This window comes from Indicator indicator, chromosome 4 (genome assembly GCF_027791375.1).
Source record: "Indicator indicator isolate 239-I01 chromosome 4, UM_Iind_1.1, whole genome shotgun sequence".
In the NCBI taxonomy this organism is placed as follows: domain Eukaryota; kingdom Metazoa; phylum Chordata; class Aves; order Piciformes; family Indicatoridae; genus Indicator; species Indicator indicator.
In genome coordinates this window covers 36216798-36235584 of record NC_072013.1, presented here as the reverse complement: position 1 = coordinate 36235584, position 18787 = coordinate 36216798, and the positions used below count along the sequence as shown (strand labels likewise).

General features: G+C 40.8%; 1 protein-coding gene across 8 annotated transcripts in view; it reads left to right on the top strand.

The window, feature by feature from the left end:
* The window catches only part of GPHN (gephyrin), a 296879-nt gene that overhangs the window by 145882 nt on the left and 132210 nt on the right, over nt 1-18787 (top strand). For 6 of the 8 annotated variants that reach the window (XM_054400806.1, XM_054400803.1, XM_054400804.1 and 3 more), the window contains exon 4: nt 8489-8581. In XM_054400806.1, coding sequence (XP_054256781.1) covers nt 8489-8581 — 93 coding nt within the window. Of the gene's footprint in view, nt 1-8488; nt 8582-18618; nt 18658-18787 lie in introns of all 8 variants that reach the window. The other 2 variants (XM_054400805.1, XM_054400798.1) reach the window with 1 other exon arrangement.

The following is an 18787-nucleotide window of genomic DNA, read 5'->3' as shown; positions in this document are numbered from 1 at the left end:
GTCCTCACAGGAGAGGTGCTCCAGCCCTCTGATCATCCTGGTGGCCACAGTAAGGTCACACATTTAGTTGTGTCATGTGCGTCACTGGAAACATCTTATATTTAATTTATGCATTGTGATTTAGTGTCAGAAGTGATAGTGATCTTAAAACTCTCAGCAGGTAAGGGAACCCGCTAAGAATATGTAGAGATGGCATTAAGGATGGCTCCTTCATTGCAAAAGAGGGGCCTCTTGTAGTAAACTTTGCTAAGCAAAAGTGCAGTGCTGTTCTGTGTCCATACACTGATGCTCGGAACAAGTATTTCTTCTCCAGAGGGGAAGAGCACCTGAGCTGGTAGGGCGATGTCTTTTTACTTCCATTCATTTCAGATCTGTGGTTCTCTACAAATGCCTTTATTCTGCTGTGGTCAAGAAAAAGCAGTGTCTGAGTTACAATTGCTCCAGTCTGACTTTGGAACAGTATCAGTACCTGGAATTTAGGAGCTTGTAGTCATTCTGCCTTTTTCCTCACGTTGATTGTTTAGGCCAATAGACACATGATTCGTTCACTCCTTTTACACTGAAGTGTAAAACTGTATTTGGTTACTTGAACATACAGAACATTTTTGTTCAGAGTAGGAAACAGTCCATACTTTTATGTGTGCTACAAAATGGAAATAATTTTGTTCAAGAGGAATCCATCTCCTAATGGGCCTTTGTTTCTCAGTAGTCAGAATATCAGGGTGATTGGAAATTCATGAGCCTGGTGTGCAGCTAGTTCAGCACTTCATCTACCAGTTAGGTAGCATGTAAACTCTCTTAATTCTACAGTGATTATCAGACTTATGTTTTAAATAGAAGAGATAAGTCAAATTTGGAACATTTGAGCCTTTTGACTCTAAATTAGAGTAATTTTTAAGACAGAAATTATACTTTAGACCAAAAAGTTTGGATTTTCATTGAAACGAGTTTATTCACCTGCTCTTCCAGTGGTCATTAAACCACTGTGTTACAGTGAATCCTTCTCCCCTCTTGAGCTCTTAAATTCTTACTCCTTATGGTTATGGCTGTGGAAGGGTCCCACTTGGTGAGTTTGCTCAGCCAGCTGCTGCAATATGAGTCTTTGTGGCTGCCATTTTGCCTACTACCCCTATAAAGGCAGAGTATCTGTTCTTTGCTCATCTGAAATTACTTCTAGCGAGGCAGTTAGTCACCTAGTACTCATTGCCAGATCTCATGCTTCTTTGACTTTTATGTTTTTGATTTCATAGGACTTTGTAACTTCTCATCACAGACCCAAGTCTTTTAGTTTCTGTTTGCTGCACTGTGGGAGTACCCAAAAGTTCAGCTGACTTCACGCAACAGTCATTCAGATGGCTTTCTGTGTGAGCTCGAGGAACTTCCACAGCCAAAGCAAATTCTGTGAGACCTTTGGGCAAACAGTATCTGTGTGTGTGGTGTTTTTGGGCATTTGCCATAGGGCCACCTGGAGTTCTGCCTTGGCTTTCACCCAGCATAAGGCTAAAGGCATTAGGCTAAAATGATCCTTCAGCAGAAGGTTGGTTGTGGGAGTCCTCACACCTTCTCCTGTGTGGCAAAAGGCAAAGGTAACTGTTCAGAGTCACTGCAAAGATGTACATGCAGACTCAAAGAAGAAAGGTTACTGCTTAGTAACTGGTGTTCTTTGAGACATGCAGTCTGCATGTACATGAGTCTCCTACCTGCCTTTCCCCTCTTTCTGAATCTCTTTCAGGTTTGCTTGTGCATTTCAGAGGAGCTGCAGTGGTGGCGGATGCTCTCTGCCCTGTATCTCATGCCTCCAGCAGCACGAAGGGAGGAGCTAGAGCAGCCTCCCAGGACACCTGGGGCAGGCCACCGGCCCACCCACTCTTAGAGTATATGTATGGACTAAGTATCTCAAAGTACAGCAGCCTCCCTTGGTAGGTAATTTTCTTTACTGTATTCTCACAGGTAAAGCAGTAGCTTTCATTTTCAAACCACTTCCATCCATCGACTCTCTGGATGATGTGCATGAGCAGCCATATGTGGGGGACTCCATGCAGCAGCCTGCAGCACGCTGAGCAGCTCCCTGAGCAGCTCCCTGTCTCTCTAATGGCTTCATCTCTGGTCTTTTTTCCCCCCATCCTAGCCTTTTTTAGATATTTGAATATTGCCATTCTGTTCAGTTTGTCATTTCCATTGAGTTCTACACCAAAACTGTAAATTATCTAAGTTGGTAGAATTATTCAAAAAGTGAAACGAAATGATGTTTTACACAACTGCAGCTAAATGTATGGAGTCACATTTAAGATCCCGAACAGGAGCTTTTAGAAGGTGTGAAGTACTTCAAAAACAGTTAAGTCAGAGGCTGCCTAAGTATTTTGAGCCTTGAAATGTTTAATAGCTATGGTTTGTTTCAAGTAGAAAATGTCTGTGATTAATTTCCATCTGAAACATAAACCATCTCTAGAATACATTTCTATTACTTTCTTATTTCAGTTTTGAATTTCAGGAAAAGAGATGCGTTTTTATGGCTTCTTTTATTACGTTACCCTAGCATTCAGACAACCATCATTAAAAAGCAGCAGTGCTACATGCGTGCGGTGCTAAAAGCTGGAAATATATCTGTAGAATCTTTACTATGCCAAGTGCAATCCAAAAGATGAAAAGGTCTCTTTAGATACAGTGAAGAGATGCACTGCATTTCATCCAGGACTCTTGACTGCAGGGATTACTCTGAATAGAATGCTAACATCCTCTTACTTTCTGCCATCATTGGTGTGGGAAAGACAAAGGGGCTGAGGTAATAGAAAATATTGATTGTGGTTTTATGACGTTTTAGTATTTTATTTTCTGATTTTCTTAAATAATTTCAGGGTGATTATTTGCAAAGGTGTTGCTCCACATGCAAGAATGTTACAATGCCTCTGATTTCAGCAAAGCTTTAACACAGTAAGAGCGGTGGTGAGCACAATAAACTGAATCTTCACAAGAACAGGGCAAAACTTGAGAAATTAATTCTAAAAACATATTAACATGTCTAAGGCTCAACCTGCTTTTCAAGTGAATGTTGAACTCATCTTTCTCTTGCCTTCACTACCTTTGGTTTATGAGTATTCACCTTCTTAAATGGTCCTCAGTGCTCGCTTTCCCCTCTAAAGGAATAGACAAGCCATGATCAGCTGGGTTAGAGAGGACTTCAGTTCCCAAGAAATAAAACACTGAGGAGTAATTTATTTACCCTTAGCTTTTCTGTTTCTTTTTACCTGTTTTGTGCTTGTGTGCTGTGATGTGCGTTTCTGATTCATGCAGTCATGTAGCTTCTCCTGCTATGTTCTTGGGGTTAATCTTTAGTGAGCTGGGGTCTGGAGCAGTTAAGCCGCATGGCTAAGTAAAAGTTGTTATGAAGTTTCACTGTGCCAGTTCACATATCCCTGAAACTCAGTGGTCAAAATGCCATCCAGGTTTCCTAGCACATCTGTGATGGTGCAGATTTGCCCTTCTTTGAGGTATTTTTCCATAATCTCATTTGCTACGATTTCTCCACTGTGGTGATGTTAGAGATTCATAAATGCACGAGAATGCAAAGTGTGCAAGAAAATTAAATTTCAGGTGTCTTCTTTATACAATTCTTATTTGGCTTGCTAAGGAAAGTTATCACCAGAGCTTTGAGAATGTGTTTCTATGTGTTTTTTTTCCTTTTGAAATATACTGTCCTAGAGTAAACAGGATTTGTTTGCAAATACAGAATTTGCTTAATTTTAACTAGTGTGTAGTCTTGAGAAGCTCTGTGCAGACTTTTGCATCCCCAAGCACAATCAGTAGGTTTTCCTGGAAGCCACAATGGTCTTTTCAGTCACACAAAGTCGTTTCTGGAACTTCTGGCTAGTTTGCATATCTGTAAACCACCTCATGCTAACTCACTTCTGTTTTAAAATCCCATGTAAGGAAGTGTTTGTTGTTTTGTAATTAAATTCTGTATTTAATTGATAATTGTTCAGCAATTTAGATTAAATGTTAACATATTTTAAATGGCTCTCCATATGTGATTAATGTTGCATACCAGGCAAAATTAGAAAAATGTCACATGTGCCAAAATACCAAACATCTTTGTTGACTAGAGAATTATTTAGCTAGTTTCAACACCGACTACAGAATGGAGGAATTCTGTATGGACTCTTTGATTGATCTTGCCTGTTTGTATTCTTTTTAGCATTGCACTCTTTCCTAATCAATGTTGTAAATGCGTTCCAGTGGTTGAGGTGCATGAAAAGTGTATTTGTGCTGAGATGATTTTTACATCCCTGTGAGGTGACATCTGCATAAGAAAAGAAGGAATGGTGTTAAACCAGGAAGAAGCCCTAGCAGAACAATCTGAAGGAGTGTAAGCAGGTGGGGACTGTAGTCACACTCTTGTAGCAAAGTGATGGCAAAAACGGAACCAAAATAAATACAGAGATACTGTAGGGCTGTGGCATCGCAGGAAGGGGGCAGTTCCCAAGACCTCAGCTCTCCTGTGTAGAAATTTAGTCTGATCCACAGTGACCATTTTCATTTGCTTTGCAGTGCTTCTGCTCCAGTGTACAGGCATTAGTCATAGACTCAATACCTACATGGGAAAGCAGTGCACGGTAGCAGTAAGAGGACTGGAGGAGCCTTGCAGGGGTTTTGGGGTTTCAGTGCTTGGTTAATAGCAGACTCCCTAGCATAGTGTCAGTGAATGGTGCTTCTGTTACTCTGAGGGAAACACACCTGTAGAACTGCTCTGCTCCATTATTCAAGTGAAGCAGCAATCAAGGACAAAACCAGAATGTGATTGTAATAAGATTTTATTGCACGAGACTGCAAAAATTGACTAAGATAAGTAACCCACAGACCTCAGCTATCTCCAAAGCTCAGGGAACTGTTCCATTAATTCCAGCAAGGAATCCCCTCTGCTTTTCCTTTTCACCTGCTGGCAGAGCTGAGGACCATACATTAATGGAGGTACAGAATACCTTTGCTAACCACTAGCATTGTGCATTCTGTGAGCAGGAAAATGTTTGTGTAGTTTATGGCCATTCTCTGAAATACCAGGCAGCACAAGCTGAGGTGTGATGCCACAAGGACATGTCTGCACAGCTTCTGGACTTAGTGTCTTTGTGTGACAGTGCCTGTATGAATTTGCAAGCCCATCTCTGCAATAAACATGGGGTCTCTCCACTGTGCCACACACTGTGGGAATTCTTACCACAATTTAATGACCTTTATTGGCCTTAAAATCAATATATTTTTATGTGAAACTAAGAACTTGGAGAAACAATGAGGCAAGATTTTCCTGCATTGGTAAAATCAACACAGGTCAAATTCAAACATAAGATCATAAGCAAAGTTTTTGATGAGCAGTGAAATAACTGAAATAAGCTCAAGATTGGGCAGTGCACAGGAAGTTTAACAGTAATTTCAAGCTGGGAGTGATTGAAAGAAGAACTCTTTGGGCTATGAGATGGAAATAAATTGTACGCTATACCCGAAGCTTTCTTACTTAAATGGGAGAAACTTAAATGCATTTAAAAGAGAAAATGCAAAGAAAAGGTAGGAAGGACATGCCACCACATCTAATCCAAATCTTAAGGAGACAACTGGGCTGACATTTTATTTCTGTGCAACAACAAAAAGCTAATTAATTTTTCCAAGACTTCAATGACACCTGAACAGATTGGAATCACAGTTCTGTGCTTGTGAAGTAAAAATGTGTCTAAAGGAAGTGACTGTAATGACTTCATTACTCCTTGTCTACCTTGACAGTAGAAAAGAACTGATACAAAGCCTGCTTTAGGATATTAATTGTTAAAAATATTGAGCTTTGTATTGGTTGGTTGTTTTCCTGGAGAGATGTAGTTTTGTTCTGTCTTTTTAAACATTGGTAGTAGTTCTACAGTGGTGTTTTCAGAGCCAGAGTGTGTATTTCTCTATAATCATCAGCATAATTTCATTGTTTGAAAGGACAGTGATGTGCATAACCTGTTGACTGGTGTCATTTTACCTTGAAAGCTTATCATCACTGAAACAAGAGAAGAGAGGTGCACAAAAATTATTCAGTGACACTTTTTCTGGTTGAAATGTTTTATACTGCAGCTTGCATAGCTGCAGTAAAGCCAAGTATCTGGTCTCTGGCCTAGAGGAATTCTCATTTGAAGACACGGCAAATTCAGCGCCGTGCAAAGCCCGTGGAGAATCCAGCTGGACTGCTGGTGACAGCAGAGTCTTTTGTGCTCAGCTGATCGAGTGGTGCTTATTTTTCTAGATACTTAAAATGTCAGTGAGAATGTTTTGTGGGGTGGAGTCTTGTGGAAAGCAAATAAGCTGAGTATCAGTCTTGGGTGTTTTTTCCACGGCTTTGAAAGATTTTGGTGCTACAGTTACACTTCTAAAATACTATGAAGCCCAAACTTACTGCCTCATAGTCAAATGTCCTCTCACTGGAAGCTTGTATTTCTTTGCCAGAACTACGACCTGACAGAGAATGATACATCCACCAGGGTACCCTGATGGAGTAGCAGAAACCAGCATTGAATTAGTGCTCAGGTTATTGAGGCGTGGCATTAGTGTGTGCTGGCGTCCTCAGCTTTTTGTAGGCTAACACACGACTTTCTTTTCCTCTGTTAACTGAACTGTAGCACAGTGAGAACAGAAGGAGGATTTATTTACTCTCTAAACCCAGGTAGTTTGGTAAGTTTTATTTTATCTGAAGACGAATATTTTTTAAATCACAAAATCTCTCCCTTCTGTTTTATACTGCCAACTTTTTCTTGATGATATAATTTTAAAATTATATACAATATTAAACTCTAACTTTGCCAACACCATTTCCCCCCTGACCTCTCTGAAGTGGTTTGTAGCTGTTTGACACTGAGACACACCTGTTTCTAGGCAACTGAACAGAAGATGCCACCTCTTCAAAATATTTTAGCTTGGTATAAAATTGCATGTGATTGAAGCAAACAGTTCTATGGCTTACAGTGCTTTTGACTGCTGTAATTCACATTTTTTTCCAAACTTAAATAGAAGTCAGAGTTAGTAATTCACTTTTGTGCAGGTCTGAGATGCTGTGTGCTCTCTAGCTGGTCATATAACCAGAAACTTCTGGTAGCTTACAGGACGACCGAGCAGAGCACTGTCCTCCAAAGGGGCAGAGTAAAAGGATGGATGCAGGTTTAATAAAGATGAGACAATGCAAAAGGGGAAGTGGAAGGAATAAGTAAAGCAAGGGAAACCAAGACAGAACCTTAGGCTTGGCCACTTCAAGTGATCCTTGGATACATTTGCAGGAGGGGCCTTGCAGGCAGGCACAGGTTTATCCTGCCTGCAGTTTGGAAGAGGCTGTATGTGAGCTTTCTCTTAGCTGGAAGTTGCACAGGAGTCCTAAGCCTGCAGAATCCCTGAGGATTCATCTGCATTGGTTGTCCTTTTGAAAACGTTCTGACCAATGTATCACCACCACCACGTTAAGCTTTTTAATCAGTGTATTGCTCAGCTCTAACTTAATGGTAAATACAAAGCTGCTAGCTAACAGTCACCAGAAGAGTTCCCTCCCACTGTAATATGCCAGAAACATAAATGTGCCCTAAGCTTTTTTGAAGCATGAGCTTTCTTTGTTAGAGTAATGATAGCTCAGAAATTGATTTGAGTGATTCCTGCAGATGGATGCTTCACTGTAACACAGCTTCATGCAGCACCGCTTATTCTGAGCTCCAAGCAGCTGTTCTGCTGCTGTCACTAGCCCATGGCAGAGTGTGGAGCGCCCATGACACAGGCACATGGAGACTACCTGTATTTCCTCCTTATGTCAGATTTTTATCACAGTTTGAAAACCGGTTAAAAATGTTCAAAATGAATGTTCAAAGTGAACACTTCTATAGCATGAGTGCTACAGCACTGTCAGTCATGAAATGGACTGGACAGGTTTGTTAGGCTTCCTTAGTCCAGCTCTGGAATTGGTATACACAGCCCTATGGAGATACTGTAGGGATTGTGGGGAAGGTTATAGTCCTCTGTGTTGATGCATCAGCTGTTGTTACATCTTTTACTAGAAAAGCTTACAAATATGTGCCTTTTGCTTTTTTTTTGGGCTATTGAAAAGTAGAGCACAGCCTGAACTCCCTGTGTCACGTAAATTAAATGCACAAACTCTGTTAATGTGCCCAAGCACTATATTTGTATCTCCAAATCACAACAAACAGTGATATAAATGAGTAACTGAATTCTTGTTTTCCATTTCAGGTCAAGAGTTGGAGAACACAATTTTGGTTTCTGTTCCCAAAAACATTATGATGGGTGCTTGAATTATCTGTCATATGTTGGTTACAAATAGTGGTTTTTAAAGCACCAAAGGAGTGATTTTACAGCTCCTTGTCTGTGCTGTGCATGTCTCTGATGTTCAGACATTCCAAGCCTTCAGGAGTTTTCTGAGATAAATCTCTCCAACATGTTGCTGCTAAGATCTGACAGGATTCCTCTTCTCTTCCAGGAGACACTGATAGACTGGTGTGATGAAAAGGAACTTAATTTGATTCTAACCACTGGAGGAACAGGGTTTGCACCACGAGATGTCACTCCAGAGGTGAGAGAGTTCTGGAATAAGAAACATCTGCCCTTTGGTGTAGAAATGTATGTCTGGGGCATGGGGCTAATATTGGTTTGAAATTTCCACTGTATCTTTACTTTGCAGTATCTCTGGTCGGGTCAAGGGATACACAGCTTGGAAGCAGAAAAAGCAACAGGGAATTTAGCACAGGAGAATTGCTCTGACCTTGGGTTCTGACCCAAAACAGTTTCCAAACTAAAATATGGCACAGTATAGTGGATTTCCAGTCCCCTTACAAAACAAATTTCAAATGACTTTTGGGTGTAATTTTCTTTAGCACTGCAGTGCAACCCTGCTAAGCAAAAACGTGTGTAGCTTTTGTTGTGTCCCTGACAAGGAAAAACAGGGTAAGAAAGGTCTTTTAATTCTCCCTTGCAGGCTGCTGCACTGGCAGCTCCTGCTACAGGTTAGTATGAGAGGTAAATAGGGGGAAAACTTCTGCACAAAGCTGCAGTTCCTTTGCTTGACAGCACATGGCCAAAACCAGCTAAACAGGCACAGAGATGGTAAAAACTGCACAGAAAATCTGCTTACCTTCCACTTACAAGGAGCTAACGTAAGGTAAAAATAGCAATGCAAAACTGAACCTAATAGCCTTGTGTCCATGAGTTGCCATATTCAGTGACTGTGTGATTGCTGTTGAAATATTTTGGTGTTAATAGTTCCAAATTAGATTATTGTGGTCTTTTAAAATCACTTACTTTTTATTTTTTGCTTATGTTTACTTAAGGGCAGAATTAATATTGAGTGCCTGAAGTGGTTCTTTTGCATAATTTCACATATTTAGATTTCTCTTAGCTACTCATAAGTTTTCAGCTGCTTAGACTTTGAACTTGGAGTTATTTTGAGTTCAGTGTAACATACCTGCAGTGCCTTCTACTTACAAATACATTCTGTTAACCATAGCTGCAATTTTAACTTTTTTCCATTTGGAATGTAAAAATATTTTTTAGATTATTGTATGACATTTAGGGACATGGTTTGGTGTTGACCCTGACGTGCTGGGTCAAAGGTTCGACTGGATGCTCTTTGAGGTTTCTTCCAACCGGATGTTTTCACTGATTCTATGATATGATAACTCAACACACAGGTAGAGGAAATGCTCCTCTATGTTACTTTTGATGTTTTTAGGCTATCTACTAGAAACCTCAAGCGACTAAAACCTAAGGGTACCATAAAATGGGAGCAGTATGAGATGCCCACAGTGTGCCAGCCAGTGAAACCGAGTGTGCAGGGGATTCACTGTGCTAAAACAACATGGAAGTGAAAAGCATCTTGGTTGAACTGGTCTCTTACTTGCAAACTAATGGTTTTGGAGATGGTATTCCCAGCACTGTGTTAAAGGAGAGCAGAATTTCTGCTTTGTTTTTCCTGATTTATTAGACTTATGCAGAGTCAAGCATATGCCAGAGGAAGCATTACAGCCAGTGCCAAAACTTAGCCACAGATTCTCAAGCAGCATTTAGGGCAAGAAATCAACAGATGAGAACTCTGCACATAAGCACCTGGTGTTCTCTTTACATTGCTATGTGGCTGCTACTCAAAGCAATAAAGACAGGTGGTGATGATTTGAGTAGTTTTGATGTTACAGTGAGGCATTTAAAAATTACCTGAGTTGTTGAAGTGTCTTTCTACTGTAAAATACAAACCACACTGATGGCAAAGTCATTGGTAACTTGCACTGCAGAAAAAAATGCATCCTTTTAAAATAGTAACACAAGGCTTCGGTTGGCCGTGGCCCAGGGAAGTGTTCTGACTGTCTGATTATTTCCATACCTAAAAAAAATTGATGTAGGGCAGTGTTTACTCACTTTTCACTCATTTCAATTGGATTAACCTGTAAAACCAGATTAAGTCACAGTGGAGAAGTTGATTCCCAGTTTTTGTTACAAAGTGGCAACAATTAGGTTTGCTCTAAAGAGAGGTTTTATTTGATCATTCACTCAACCAAATGTTTTTAAGGGAAAAAAATTCATTTGCTAATAAGTGTCCTGGCAGAAACCTCTGAAGAAGCAGAGCTTTGGCTCTGTCTTTTCTGTTTGTCAGTTTATTGCCAGAGCCGGTTCAGACCGGGAAATCCATGATGCCAACATGCAGCGTGCAATAGCAGGCCTTCAGGAGAGCCTGCAATGATATAGACAGTGGTTTTAATCTCTTCAATATATGGTGTTTGTCCTCTCATCACTGAAGAGGTATTGAAGCTGTGTGATTTTGACTATGTGCTGTTGAGATGCTGGGGTTTTATAACTGCTCATAATTGAACCTGATAGAGGAAGATATTGTAGCATTTGTCCTGAGTGAGGAGTCCCTCGAGTCATGTTTCAGCTGGAATGATTCAGTCCTGCTTCTCCTTAATCCTCCTGCCCTTTTGATTAGAAAATACATTTCTCTGCTTTATTTTCTGAGCCTGGATACGTAATTGCTACTGTACTGTAGAAGGTAAAGTTAGTTCCTAAGAGTATTAACAGAACAAAGAATGAATGTTAATTGAAAATTGCAGTTATTGATTACACAGAAATGGAGTGCCTGGCATAATGTAGCTACCAAAAATAACTTCTTGAGCTTCAGAAATGTCTGGTTTTTCAAAGAAAATGACTCCGTTTCCCTACTAACTGTGCCTTTTGAGCACTGTATCAGAATCATCCCAGGCTGTTGCACTTTCTTCAATCTCTAATGACTTTTATCTTAATAATGGAACAGAGTAGTTCAGGTGTAGTCAAAGATCTGATTTTGCTGCCCACCTCTGGTCTCTATAGCCTCAGTCTAGTCAGTGGGTGGCAGAAGCTTTTGCGTTAGTTCCTATGATTCACGTTTGGAGGGGTGAACGTCAGCTGAATTAAGGAGTGTGAATATGCTTCCCTTTCTTGTCTACATGAATAGAAGTCATTAAATAGATGTGGGTATTTAAAAAACAAAATTCTCCCAAGGATGGCTGAATTGGAAGGAAGCTGTCTCATAGATGGTGTTAGTGAATGCTGGAATTCTTCATCTGTGGTGATGGTTGGTGTTTTGCATTTGGACTACAGCCAAAGTGTAGGCTTCATTTTAGGGGTTTTTAACAATGTGCTTTGTCTATAATTTATGAGAGTGGTCTTTAAATCCATGCTGGAAATGCTCAACGCAGTTTGCTTTTTGATTTCAGAAGTGTTTGTTGCTGGACAGAGAACAGGGCTCTTATCCTGCTCCACTCTGGGTGGGCAAGGAGGAAAGCAGACAGTTAAAAAAGAGGCAAGGACAATTTCCTGCTCCATTGGAGGGATATCAGACCACAGAAAGGGAAAACAACAAAAAGGAGAAAAGCTACCAGAGAAAAACGAAACCCAGAAAACAAAGACTGGAAACTGGGGAGCAGAAGCACAAACCTGGGACAGGAGACTTTACAAACTACAGAGTGTCTTGCAAGTCCCAGAAAGCCCAGCCAGCCCCTTTGCTGCCATGCAGTGGGTGCCATGTGGGCATGCTGTGCACTACGTGACCCAGCCTGCTCTGTGCCACGGGGGGAGAGGAGGGTAGCCCCCCCACCTCATCCCCTGTCCCTCATCCCTCTGAGTGGGGCCAGCCAGCTCAGAGCAGTACAGCTTGACATTTGGCCCAAGTTCAGTGATGTGGCCCACTTTTAGTTGTACTTCCAGATGCAAACATTTTTTTGTCCTTGGAACTACAATACTCGAGTGGTGAACAGCGGCAGTTGCAGAATGTTGATGATAGTATATGTGCTAGTGAAAATACTGCATCGTGTGAGAGCATTGTCATTGATCACGAGGTATCCTGCTGAGGTGGAGAAGTATTTCCTGGGTTCCTGTTGGCCAGTACAAGGAAGAAAGGAACAATACAGTGTGCACAGGTGTTCTGTGCAGGTTGCTGCCTGCTGTCTTCTCTTCTTTCACACTTATTCTTTTGCAAAATTGTACATCAAAAAAAATTCCCTTGTCTGCCTCTAATAGTCTCCTAGCTCTTCTTTTACCCTAGAGTGGTTCACAGGTCTTGTTTGCCCCACTAAGAGACTAACTTGATGTGCTTAGCTAATAGCAATAGAAGTCAGCTGCTAGGCATCCTTGAGCCCTGTCATTATGTGTGGGCACAAATAGTGCAACCACACTGCAGGTATTTGGCAGCCCTGAAAGGTTAAGATAAGGCTTCAGAAGTAGGACAGAAGAGCTCCTTTCCATCTTGTGAAACACGACACGTTTCCTTACAGTCTTTCTGATTTTCCAGTGCTTGGGAAAAGCTATGAATGCTTCTTTTGGTTCTTGCTGATTATTCCGTATTTAGAGACAGTTTTAAAGTACATTGAGGTGCATGCCTGGTTTCATTTAATCTGAGAGTGTATGTGTGTTTATTCCTTCATCAGAGTTCTCTGGCCCATGGAAAGGAAGCGCTGTTCTCTGCAGCTCTCTCTGATTTGTCAGCATTTTCCTGAAGGGGAAAAAAGAAAAAAATAAAAAAGCATGCTCAGAATGAACGAAATGCTCCAAAGCTAAGCAGACAGAAGCTCTGTTTGGAGAGCAGAAAGTCTCTGTTCTGCTGTGTTGTAAGTTCTCTCTAATTCAGTCCAGAACTGCACCAGTGCTTTTATGATCGTTCCCAAGTGCAAATTCTCTGCTACCTGTCCTTCCCAGTTCCCTGCAAGATCTTTCACCATTGCTATTTCCTAACTTTCTCCTTAGAATTGTGTGACTTTTTTCTGCAAATTCTGTGTTATTTCCACAGACTGGTTTAGTATCTCTGTCCAAGCAGCACTGTCCACCTTCCTGATCTCTGTGGTTTGTCATTTCCCTGCATTCTATTTGCCTCCCCCTCAGCTTCATTAATGCATTGAGACGCTTGTGTCACGCTCCAGCTGTGCTCTCGAAGCAGCACTTGAGACATTTCAAATAACAGCTTCTATTGGACAAACAACAATGCAATGAATAAGATGTAGGTGTTTCACCTTCCCTGGTTCAAACAGTGCCTTCCCAGGACTTCAGTATTGTTCATTGTGGATATGAGAGTACTTCTGGTCTTCTTCAGCAGTATTCAGCTCTTCTTAGTGCCACACCAAAAGCATACTAGTGTGGTCACTGGGCCAGAAAGAAACCCATTTTCTTATTAGAAACCATCTCTTCAGGATGGCTGTGTAGTGAGGAGCAAAGAAGCCTTCACTTCACATGGGACATCATTCATTTTCTGACAGGAGTATTGTGAAACCATACAACCTTTCATTGCTAGTCTTTATTTACTCAGGATATTGCTTCAGGTTTTCAACCCTTCAGTATTCACGGTAGCCTCCAATATAATAACCTTTTAAAGAGATTAATTTTTAGTCTATTTTAAGACTGTAGATTTCTGTATCTCTTAACGGAGGTCCTGCTCCATGTTCAGTGCTTTCTGTGCAGAGCTGTTGCACAGTGCAGTGTGCTGTGCGTGCGAGGTGTCTGATCCTGAGCCATGACTGTTCTCCACGTTGCTTAGAAAGTTGTTTCCAATCCAGCATGCTCCTTAAAGGCTCTGACTTTGGAAAACTGGACAGCTGCATCTAGGCAACAGATATACTTACATGGAAAAGGCTGCTCTGTGGCAGACTCCTGCCACGTTCTCTGCTACTCTGTTAGAACTTTATCAGCCAGCCTAGGAGGTACCCATCCCTTTTTCTTAGTCCTCCAGACAGGTCCTATTTTACATGTTGAAGTCTTTATCCCATCTGCTTCAATTTTTCAATTAAACTTACTATCTGGAACACTGTATTTGGTGTTGTAAAAATCCAAACATATTTGTGCTTTATTAATTTAATTAAGAGTTCTATAATAAGATTTTAAATCTCATTGTTGAAGGCATGTTACTGTAGCAGAATTTGTATTTTTTGTGGTAGAACACTCTCCATTCAACAACTGCTGCAGGTTTCTTTGACTTGGTAACATGCCAGCACCACTGAGGAACTTGGTTTTGCTATCATCAACTTCAGCCACTGCATTGAAACCCCCCCCCTCTCCCCCCCCCCCCCGCATGGTGGGTAGGAGAGATGCTGTCTGTGAGAGCTACACAGCTGGATCTGCTCATCAGAAAGCCCACTGGCACATACCTTATTCAATACCTCTGCTGTCTTTGGGAAATAAAAATGTGCAGTATATACTGCAGTAGTAGTATTATTTAAATGCTGTATTCTCTTTGAGAAATCATAGAGTAAGATACCAATGGCTTTCTTAGTCTGTTAAAGAGAATAATAAAAATAGCTGGTGATAAGAAAAAAAAGTAGAAAAACTACAAAAATCCTCGTAACAGAAGGGGTTTGAATTGTTTGGGTTGGTTTGTTTGCTTAACAATGAAAGCTGAATCATGCAAACAGATTCCCTAAAGAAGAGCTGCATTCCCTGTTTCAATCCTGTCAAGTCAGAAGTGACTGACTGCTTCCACACTCCTGTCAAACTCAAGTTATTTTGTACTTCTTACAGAAGTCATGGATGATGTTTAATGAGTACCCTTGTGCAGAAGGCCAGACTGGATTCTAGCCTTATGTTCTGCACAGGTTGATGGAGAAGAAGATAGTTTAGATCAAATGGGTCGTGAAATTGACACATAAGCAATTTTATTTCCTGTGTCCAAAAGGATTTTGTGGTGGCTTCTCTTTTCTGAAGATGCAGCTCTGATAATATTGGTGAGAATGCTGGGGCATTATCTAAGCAAAGTTGTCTGAGTATCATATCCTAAAGATAATACTAATAGAATCCCTGTTAAGCAGCTGGGAATTTTTGGCCATTTGAGGATCAAATGTATTTGCTTTATTTTAGTTTACTTAATACTTTCAAATAGAAGTTCTGTTTTCTCCCTTTCAATATGTATAAAATATTTGCAAGCTTTGTTGAAAAGAAGAAAACAGGAGCAAAACAACAGTAAAGGATTTGAGAATGAGTGGCAAAGCCAAAGCAATGAGCCAGGAGATCTCTCTTTTTTAACCTTACATTTTGAAACTAAGCTTTTTATTCCAAGGTAATTTCAGAATGGAAGTTGGAAGAAGACTCAGTATGTTCTGTGGGTGGATAAATGGTTCATATCCCAGTGATCCCAAATGCCTTCAAAAATACACGCAGAACAATACTGCTTTCTCCAAGAAAGGTTGATCCTTGAGGTCTCTCCCAGCCTGCTGTCCTGTGGCTGAGCAAGCTTGTACTGCACAGTTTATTGCAGTAAAGAGAAGGATTTCTCTTCCCCTTGGCCCCTTGAAGCCTTTTAGCTGTATTTTGACCCTACTGAGCATGGCTGACATGGGCATCTCTGTTAGTTTAATTGATTTGGCTCTTACTAGTAGTGGAGCTGCAACAGTGGATAGACCTTGCTGTAACTGGGCGAGAAAACCCCCAGGATTAGGGCTTCACATAATACAATTTTCAATTTGGAGCTTTTAGATTTTTTCTTTTTGTCTCAGGCATTTCTAAAACTAGTTTCCATTAAAGCATCTCTTTGCATCAGGTAATAGGGAACTGAACAAAATTTAACATCAGTTTGAGGCAAAATAACTTTGAAAACATTGTCAGGCCTGTCATTATGCAATTCTTGTCCTTAATGTGTCATGTGTTTCTAGTCATGGCCTATTACAAAGGGTCTAACAGAAATCAAATATGGAGAAATTTATTTAAAAAAAATTATAGACATGTTAGGAAGACCTCTCTGTGAAGGCATCTTAAAGGAGTGCTAACCAGAGGGCAGTTTGCATGCAAGGTACATCAGGAATGGAGTTGAGGTAGTCCTTTTGGCATAAGTACACCAGAAGAGCAAAAGGACTCACTACTATAAGAGTTGATCATTACAACTAATACTTATCAACAAGCAGAGAATTTCTCATTTTCTTCTTGCCTGCTCTGTAGCAGCTTTTCCAGCCACTAAGTGGAAAGAAACTAGAAGAATCTTGAAAAACAGCTGACTTCAGCTGTTGTCCTTAGGATTGTGACTGGTCCTTTGCCTGCTCTTGCTGCTCCACCTGGACCAGTGAAGTTTTAGCAAAGCAATGAATCAGTGTAAGTACAGCAATAGAAAACCAAGATTACTTTTGTCCCCCTCAGGCATGAAAGACTTACCTATTATGGAAAAAAAAATTAAATTGTAACCTCGATTTAAACCATATTTTAGCTTCTTGTCACTTTGTGCATAGTTTCTTTTTCCAAGTTATTTTGTAATGAGAACACCCAAATTAAAACTGAGGCAGATGATCTCCTCTGGGTTATTTGTTACGACGTTTAAACTTTCACTAGATTTTAGAAGTTCATTATTTCCTCACCGAGTAAACATGTTCTTATGGTTTGCTGAGATCAGTTTGTCACAATTCATTTTCATCAAGCCTTGAAAGGTCTCCCTGTGGAGAGGAGATGCTAGGAACTGTGTTGTTGATACGGTGCAGCTAACTGCAGTTACTGCTGCCCATAACATCGGAGGGTTTCATGCCAAGGCATGCTCTACCTACCTTGTACTCCATAGAACACAGCATGTTCCACCTGAACAGAAGGAAAAACATCTTGACTTTGAGGGTGATGGAGCACTGGAGCAGGCTGCCCAGAGAGGTTGTGGAATCTCCTCTGGAAACTTTCAAAACCTGGCTGAACACATCCTTGTGTAACCTGATCTAAGTGAACCTGCTGCAGCAGGGGGTTGGACTCCATGATCTCCAGAGGTCCCTTTCAGCCCCTACCATTCTGTGGTTCTGTGTGGTACCCTCTCTAGTTCAGGCAGAGCAGGTGTCACACTTACTGCTTTATGCCATTGCCAGTCATACAATGGGGGTCTCTTGGTGTTGTGCCTGAATTTCCTGTCGTTTTGTTACAAATCCAGAGAGTGGTGTTTGATACAGAAAAGTTTGGATATGGAGGAAATTCCTATTCTGTGACCCCAGTTTCTAAATTTGATGTGATATTAACCTCTAACATTCCTGTGCCTTGCTCATCTAGAAGAAGAATGAGAAGCTGATACTCAGGGGATCAGTACAAACTATGTTCCATCAGCTTAGCCTATTACTTCTGTATGCCTTAAAAGCTTTGCTGTGTATAAGTACTTGGCAAGTTCAAAGGTCTCTGTGACCTTCCCAAATCCTAATTCAGTGGTGCACAGCAGAACTAATTATTTCTTTATTGTGTCTAAGGTTCTCTGCAGTGTGTAGGAATGGAAGAGTTGGCTTCTTGATGCATGTTATTGCCTTAGGTTGTCATTGTTACCACTAAGAAGTTAAAGTGCAGGCACACACACGATGTGGACTTCTAAGAGGATAGAAAAAGTGAATTTTGATTCTTGATTATTTGACTCTTAGTTACTAGGAAGATGCTGAATAAGAGACTCATGACTGAACTGACAGATTAGTTCAATTACTGAATTTTATTACTGCTGGGATTTCTCAGGTTTTGCATTCCAGAGTTCATGACATCTTTCTGAAACAGAGCAGCAGCAAAGAGTTCTCAAACATGGTTTGATTTGTTCAAAAGAACCCAACCATGTTAAATAACAGAGTGCCTAAGTTAAAGAAGAGGTTCAAGGTAAAAAGGTGTTGCTAAGTCCCGCATTTGCAGCTCGTGCCATAGAGGACGAGCTACAGGCTGCTGCTCAGTACCTTAGGCTACTCCTAAGGCTAGTTCTTGTCATTAGTGTATGGTGTATCTAAGCCAAATTCGAACACCAACCTGCACTGGAGATGAGTAACAGTTAATGACTTCAGGTTAGATGGCAAGTGGCCAGCAGTGGCTAATGGGTGCTCCTGTTCATCTTCAGAAGCTATTTTGCAGTGGATATGGGAACGAGCTCACAAGAGCATCCCCTTTCCCCTCTTATACCCCTTGTGTGAGGTAAGTGTGGTTTTGGGGAATAAGGGTGGGATGTCATCAGATGGAAGTGATGTGGGCTTCTTACATTTTTCAAGAACAAAGGCATGTGTCTGGGGATAGGCAGAGATTCAGTTGAATTCTTATTTTTTGCCCAAAGAGATTACCCAGTCCTAAACTGACATGGTTTCCTTGAACTGGGAGTCAGAAATCCCTTTTCTCTCTGTTTTTCTGCTGCAGAAATTCCCAACATTCCCATTATGTGGGCTCCAGAGAGGGGTAAGCAATATCTTTGATCCCACCCAATCATTTCCAAACTAATTCTTTGCTAGTATTTTTTTGCTTTTTAAATCATCATCAGAAACAGGTTTTTAGACATATTTCTCCCATTTGTTTGATTTTCTTGTGG